General features: G+C 43.6%; 1 protein-coding gene across 3 annotated transcripts in view; it reads right to left on the bottom strand.

The window, feature by feature from the left end:
- The window catches only part of marchf11 (membrane-associated ring finger (C3HC4) 11), a 17,598-nt gene extending 11,127 nt beyond the window's left edge, over positions 1-6,471 (bottom strand). The window contains exons 1-2 of one of the 3 annotated variants that reach the window (XM_016663559.1): positions 4,776-6,471; positions 2,487-2,899 (exon numbers count right to left, since the gene is read on the bottom strand). In XM_016663559.1, coding sequence (XP_016519045.1) covers positions 2,487-2,849 — 363 coding nt within the window. In that variant the 5' untranslated portion in view covers positions 2,850-2,899; positions 4,776-6,471. The other 2 variants (XM_007577120.2, XM_016663560.1) reach the window with 2 other exon arrangements.
- Positions 6,472-8,039: the final 1,568 nt, after the last annotated feature.

Genomic DNA, 8,039 nt, shown 5'->3' with positions numbered 1-8,039 from the left:
GTAGGAGCGCCTCCTCCTACGTCTGTAGGAGGAGCGCGGTCTGCGACGTCGCCTACGTGCCATGGTAACAATGGTGCGCTACGCTAAGAGCTGTGTTATTCAAGGACCTCTGAAGTAACAGGAGAGGATGTCATTGATGACATCACATCATCCTGTCTTTAATGACATCAGACATGATGTATCGGTGCCTCTTCCTTTTTCATCTGAATGTAATTTAGCTGTTTAAAGTGAAAGTCAGAACCATTTCTGTGTTTAGTGGAGCGTGACAAATTGAGGATAATTACGAAATTAAATAAAAACATTTTTCATAACCTAAACATCAAACCTATGTTTTTATTCAGAAATCTATGCTGTAAAAAATATTCTTTGCCATATTTTGGCAGTTAGAGGGCCCAGCTTGGGTTGCAAGCACCTGTAATTAACTGTTTTCAACTATTACCTCAGGACTTTGACTAGGCCATGCTAACCAATATGCTTTGAGCTCAAGAAATTCCATCTAACCTTGACCAGATTTTCTTCTTGCCTTGCCCGTCAACTCTGACCTGTTCCTCTGTTTATGCTGATAGAACCCACAGCATGACACAGCCACCACCATGCTTCACTGTGGAGACTTTTACATGTAAAAGTGTTTAAACTGATTCACTCCTTTGTGTTTATCCATCATAAAGCGTTCCAGTAAAATAGACTGAAGTCTGTGGTTGTAATGGAGGTATGAAACGTTTTGCAGGGTGTCGATGGATTGTTTTATAAGTGATCTAACTGAACTTCAAAAACTCTAAATGTCAGATCTGGAATCAATAAAAACTCTTAAAAAATTAATTTTATGATTAAAGATGAAATATTGGCTTTTACTGACAGTAATGTTGTATTTTAATGAATAGATACAAAGTTTCTCACAGGTGGAAGCTTAAGGAAAAGCTTCAGTTTAATTCATCAAACTGATCTGATGATGCAACTTTAGGCAGCAGAAAAAGTCAAACTGTGGTTTTGGTCAGTTTTTAAAAAGCAGATAACTAAGCTCTTCCCAGCCTCCAGGCTTTGCTTCACAGCAGCCATGAGTCTGGACCCGGAGGCGGAGTTATTAGATTTGATCTGCTAACAGGCTGGAGCCCACGTTGGGAGGACAGGATGTCCACTTAGGCGCTTGCTGCCCGTTCTCCTGCTTCCCTTCAGCTCTGGCAGCGATGAATCGTCCTCATCGCTGCTGTCACAGGCCTGCAGCATCTCAGGTTTCAGCCTGGACTGACGGTCCATTTGTCCCGCATGTCCACGTCTGTCCATCCGCTTTCAGGAAGACGGGCAGACAAATTGGTGCGTCACTTTGGGATGAGATTTTAACCTGATTATGGTTGTGTCGCTGTCCTGCACCTCTGATGTGACAGATACACTGCAGCTCAGGGTTTTACAACACATTTTATGACTTTATCACTTATTTTATGATAATCTGCACCCGAGTTTAACATTCTGATAAATCAAAATGTTAATGAGAATTTTATCCTGAGAGACGATAAACGATAGGATAAAAGCCCGTCCCTAATGTCACGTCACACAAAGTGAAACAATTCAGAAAGTTAGCACGACTTTCATGAGGCTCTGTAAACGATGGACTAAATAAAAGTTTAATCTTACTGCAAACCACCTTCTACACATTTGAATTGTTTTTTTTTATTTCATTCATTTTAATATTTTTTTAAGATTTATTCCTGATATAAAAATAAAAATACAAAACTTTCAGTGATTCTACAGTTATAGTGATGTACATGTCTAGAACAACAGATGAAGAAAATATGATATGTGATCTCTATAGTGATCCATAGATCTCTAGATCCATAGATCTAGAGATCTATGGATCTAGAGATGTATAGATCTGTACATGCATGGATCGATGCATACATCTATAGATACATCTATAGATGTATGCATCGATCCATGCATACATCTATGCATGGATGTACATCTATGTACAGTAGAACCAGCATAGATGTACATAGATGTATGTGTACATCTATGTAGATGTAATAGATGTACACATCTATACATGATACATCTATACCTAGATATAGATGTACAGTATGTATCTATACAAACGTTTTACTTTGTATATAGAGAAATATCTTTTCCTAGAGTTGCTATCTTGGTTTTCTCATTGTGTATAGTAACAAAATTCAATTATCATTTTATAATTTATAAAATAACGTCTTCAACGAGCGGCTGCGGTAACTCAGGGAGGTCAGAGGTCACTTCAGACAGGTTATAGGCTTTGTTAAGCAGACTTCCAGCAGTGGATGTTTGGGTTCGTGTTCTGGTTCCTGCTCTGATCGCCAGCAGAGCCGCTGCCGTCAGCCAATCACAGGGCAGCATGCTCACCTTCAGCCTCACTTCACCACAGACAGAACCGCAGTTTGTGATCTGATCGGGCCGAGCTGGTGACAGATGTGCGAACAGAACCAGCAGACCCAGTAGAACCAGTAGAACCAGCAGCCTACCTGTTCGGCCCCCTGGAAGCAGATCCTGCAGCTCGGGGTCGGGATGCACGTCTCACTGCTGCAGGTTGAAGGCATCGCCTGCGTTTTGCCACATCTGCCCCCCACCGCCCCCTCCTCGCTGGAAGTGTTGCCCCCATTTTCCTCCCCGCTGATTTTCTCGGCGTCAGCCGCACGCGCGCGGCCCTCTGCCTCCTCCTCCTCCTCCTCATCCTCTCCCGGCTGCGGCTCCTCCTCGCGGTCGGGCTGCGGACGTCCTTGGGAGCAGAGCGGGTCGCTCTCCTCCCAGGTGAGGCGCTGCTGGGCGGCCGGAGCTCCCGCCGCCTCCCCGCACGCCGGTCCCGCATCTCCCTCCTCTGCGCTCATAATAAAATGCAAAGTCAAAATAAAATTGCATAGATGCCTCCTCCTCCTCCCTGTCCTCTACTGCGACGCAGGGACAGCTGAAAGCCGGCTCGGTTCGGTTCCGCTACAGCTCGGTCCGCTCGCAGAGCTGCACATCAGCAGCCGGAAGCTCCCGCTGCTGGAACCGCCTAATGCGCTCCGGAGAGCCGCGGAGGCGCTCCATGTTCCTCCTCTTCCTCCTCCTCGGAGCAGAAGCTGGGAAATGAAAACCTGAATGAACCTCCTGCCTGTCGGCTCCTCCTCACCGGCAGGAGGAAAGTTCTCTGAAGATCCCTGCGCGCTCAGGAAGCAGCAAACAGCATTTCTCCGCGGAAATGACCAATCAATCACATTATTATCCCATTAATATGATGGAGGAGGCGAGTTTCCAGAGGCAACCAGAGGGAGGGAAGAGCTGCTTCATGATCCCAGCAGCAGCGGCGGCAGCATCAGGACCAGCAGGAAGAGGCTCCAGGTCACCGGGCTGCCAACAGAGAATATGTAATATGTTGAAACGTGGCGACCCGCTGCACTCCTCCTCCTCCTCCTCCTCCTCCTCCTCTTCCTCCCCCTGGTCTTAAAGGAATCACCTGCAGGCGCGCAGATGCTGTCATCATCATCCTCATCATCAGCAGGAGCTCAAAACAAACCAGCTTTCATCCAGCGGAGGAGATAAGACCCGAATAATTAAATACAGAATCATTCATGGCCATAAATTCAGGAGTTTCTGGAAGTTATTGGAAGTGACTGTGTTGTGATAAAAATGGGTAAACCCACAGGGGCGCTGCCCTAGAGGGGGTGCCAGAATATGGCAAAATGTAGTGAGCATTTTCTGTATGTGAATGATGACATCTAGGCACGACTGTAATTCACCATTCACCTCAAAAAGTACAAAAAAGTTCAAATTCCCAAGTTTTCCTGCCGTCGGTACCAGTTCTGCAGGTCAAAGTTGGGTTCTCAGTCATTTTCTGGACATTTTTAAAAGCCAGCTATGAATCTAAGGCTCCCACAAACCGAACCCTGTAAGCTCAGACAGCCGGATGTTCCTGCTCTGGGTTCCTGTTGTTGCTCTGAGTTCTTTAAATAAAGACTTGAAGCTGATTGGATGGAAACAAAAACACAAACCTGGAAGGAGAATTAAATCTGGAAATCATCCATCTTTCCAGACTCATCAGATTTTAAATGACTAGTTTTCCTGTTTATCACAAGAAACAATTTCTCAGTATTTATGTCAGAACAGTTACATGAGCAGGTGAAAAAGTCTAATTAGACCAAATAATTTCTTCTTCTTGTGTTAGTAACATCGGCCTCCAAAGCAAAGTCAACAGTTAATTTGTGTTTTAACGGGGGGAGTTGCATTCTTAAATACATTTCTTGACCATGCTGTGTTCTGGTTCATCTCATTCAGCTGTGTGGCTCTGCCTCTCTGAATTAAAGTCTGTCATCATTCCTGGCCAGTTTCCCCTGAATAAATGTGAGAAACCAGCTGGGTTTGGCTAAATGAGGCGTTTCAGCAGGAATCTCCACGCCGCTTCTCTCCGTCATCGTCTCCAAACCTGAAGAGAAACTTTGAGGATCCTCAGACGTTAAATCATTTCTGTGAGAAGAATCCATTTCCAAGAACATTCGCTGTGTTTTTTTTTCTTTTGAGGATGTCTTTCACTTTCCGGAGAGCGAGTCCAGTAATGGACTCTAATGCAGCAAAGGAAATTATCCACTCATGTCCAATCACTACCTACACAGCTCCGATCAATACCAGGTCCCCAGGGCTCAGAGGGAGACCAGGATCACGCCGACTGAAGGGGGAGAGGATGAGGGACGAGGACTAACTCACTANGAAGAGGCTCCAGGTCACCGGGCTGCCAACAGAGAATATGTAATATGTTGAAACGTGGCGACCCGCTGCACTCCTCCTCCTCCTCTTCCTCCCCCTGGTCTTAAAGGAATCACCTGCAGGCGCGCAGATGCTGTCATCATCATCCTCATCATCAGCAGGAGCGGCTGCTCAGAGCTCAAAACAAACCAGCTTTCATCCAGCGGAGGAGATAAGACCCGAATAATTAAATACAGAATCATTCATGGCCATAAATTCAGGAGTTTCTGGAAGTTATTGGAAGTGACTGTGTTGTGATAAAAATGGGTAAACCCACAGGGGCGCTGCCCTAGAGGGGGCGCCAGAATATGGCAAAATGTAGTGAGCATTTTCTGTATGTGAATGATGACATCTAGGCACGACTGTAATTCACCATTCACCTCAAAAAGTACAAAAAAGTTCAAATTCCCAAGTTTTCCTGCCGTCGGTACCAGTTCTGCAGGTCAAAGTTGGGTTCTCAGTCATTTTCTGGACATTTTTAAAAGCCAGCTATGAATCTAAGGCTCCCACAAACCGAAGCCTGTAAGCTCAGACAGCCGGATGTTCCTGCTCTGGGTTCCTGTTGTTGCTCTTTCTGAGTTCTTTAAATAAAGACTTGAAGCTGATTGGATGGAAACAAAAACACAAACCTGGAAGGAGAATTAAATCTGGAAATCATCCATCTTTCCAGACTCATCAGATTTTAAATGACTAGTTTTCCTGTTTATCACAAGAAACAATTTCTCAGTATTTATGTCAGAACAGTTACATGAGCAGGTGAAAAAGTCTAATTAGACCAAATAATTTCTTCTTCTTGTGTTAGTAACATCGGCCTCCAAAGCAAAGTCAACAGTTAATTTGTGTTTTAACGGGGGGAGTTGCATTCTTAAATACATTTCTTGACCATGCTGTGTTCTGGTTCATCTCATGGGATCCCTGAATTAAAGTCTGTCATCATTCCTGGCCAGTTTCCCCTGAATAAATGTGAGAAACCAGCTGGGTTTGGCTAAATGAGGCGTTTCAGCAGGAATCTCCACGCCGCTTCTCTCCGTCATCGTCTCCAAACCTGAAGAGAAACTTGGAGGATCCTCAGACGTTAAATCATTTCTGTGAGAAGAATCCATTTCCAAGAACATTCGCTGTGTTTTTTTTTCTTTTGAGGATGTCTTTCACTTTCCGGAGAGCGAGTCCAGTAATGGACTCTAATGCAGCAAAGGAAATTATCCACTCATGTCCAATCACTACCTACACAGCTCCGATCAATACCAGGTCCCCAGGGCTCAGAGGGAGACCAGGATCACGCCGACTGAAGGGGGAGAGGATGAGGGACGAGGACTAACTCACTATTATCACTAATATCACTAATATCACTATTAATACTATTATTACTATTATCACTAATATCACTATTATTACTATTATCACTAATATCACTATTATTACTAACTTCAGCTCCTGGATTCAGTTTTTGGTTCTATATGAGTGAATTTTATCCTCATGATGCCGTTTTTAACAGTAGCTGCTGCATTAATTAGAACTTCACTGTTCAGTCTTAAACTAGTGCTATAGATGTGTGTATATCTAGATAGATAAATAGATATCCAGATAGGCTTTATGAAATGTCGGATGTTGCTTTTATCTAAAACTATCATTTCAGTCTGAACGGATGTGAAGAGCCAATGCAGATAAAAAAGGATTAAATTTCCACCAAAAACTCAGAATTAATCTCAGAAATTTTCTAGAAATACCTTTAACATTTCTGAGCTCCAAAGTAAAACAATTTCAAGAGGAAAACATTTGTTTAGATTAATCTCAGAAATAATATTAGGACATTTCTGAGTTCAAATTTCAGAAATTTGCAAGAGAACAAATTCAAACATGTTGAAAATAATCTTGTAAATTTTCTGAACTCAGAAATAGAAAATTGTCTGAGTTTCAAGAGTAAAACATTTTCTGCTTTTCAAATTTCCAAGTTTTGTGTTGAAACTTTCCGAATTCAGACTTTTTTCAAATTCTGACTTTTTTTTCCTCCAAATTTTGACTGAACTCAGTTCTGACTTTGATCTCACAAGATTAAAGTCAGACTTCTGTCCTCTTCTCCGGTGTGACTAATCCTCGTCCATAGAGTCTCCTACCAAGTCCAAAAGAAAACAAACAGGAAACAAATAAATGTTCCTCCATGTGGAACTTCTTCCAACAATCCAGAATAATCTGGTGATAATCTGCAGATTTCCTCTGAGACTCAGACGCTTCAGAGGAAGTTTGCACAGGAAAACTTTATTTGCTGAGAACAGAAATTGGCCAAACTCAGGAGTTATACGACGATTTGTCATTTCATGCAATCATGCAAAACAAAGCAGCAGATCCATTCAATCATGCTGTTTCCAACCATCAATTGAAACTTTTCATTAACAGCAGGATGTCAGAAAAACAGCGACTTAAAGACTTTGAAGGAAGCTCATAAATTCTTGGTGAAACTCGTCTCATAAATCACCAGTCTGAGTCGTAAACAAGCCGCTGGGCCTCAGACATCCATCACTCCTCTCTGACTCGCACAGATCTAATGCCTCATCTCTCTCCCACGTCGTCCGGATCAATTAGTCTCCTTCTCGCCGTCGGCCTGTCTGGGCCGCCCCTCCTCCGCGGCCCTTTCCTGTCGGCCGCGTGGAGCAGCGGCGTGCGGCCGGGCAGAGTGCCCTAAACCTCCGAAACCATCAAACACACTCAGGAAGTGGAGCGACTGCCAAATATAAAGTGGAGAACCGCAAACAAATGGAGTAACTCATTAATGCGGCGCAGCAGCGCAGGGTCGGCCTCCGGTCGCCATGACATCATCCGCTCCGGGCTCACGCTCATTCACAAATCTGACGTACGAGGGAGAGGGAGTGACGGAGTCCAGCTTTTATTTTCATCATTTAACAGAAGCGGGTCCTGAGTTTCTATAAGACGGTCCGAGTCATAAATAAAACCACTTATGGTATTAACCCGGTGGATTCTGTGAGGCCACAACGGCTAAATATTGGAAAACTAAATGTTTATCATATACATAAAGCAAATTAATGTAACTTTTATTAAAAATATGTTTTTATACATTAGCTAAAGCCGTTACCATGTCCTGACAATATAACATGAGACAGATCATCTTCCTGGGCTGCTATTGCCATCTGAATAAATGCACCGCTATGGTCTGAAACAACCAATCAGAGTCAGGAGGAGGGGCTTAGCCCCACCAATCACCCTCATGAAGATGTTGCTAACTGTGCTAATGGTGGAGAAACTAATTACTGTTATAGGAAAACTGTTTAGTCACCATCATGGAT

The sequence above is a fragment of the Poecilia formosa genome, unplaced genomic scaffold, assembly GCF_000485575.1.
Source record: "Poecilia formosa unplaced genomic scaffold, Poecilia_formosa-5.1.2 Scaffold428, whole genome shotgun sequence".
Lineage (NCBI taxonomy): Eukaryota > Metazoa > Chordata > Actinopteri > Cyprinodontiformes > Poeciliidae > Poecilia > Poecilia formosa.
Note: the sequence above shows the minus strand (reverse complement) of the source record. Positions and strands in the feature narration are given on the sequence as shown.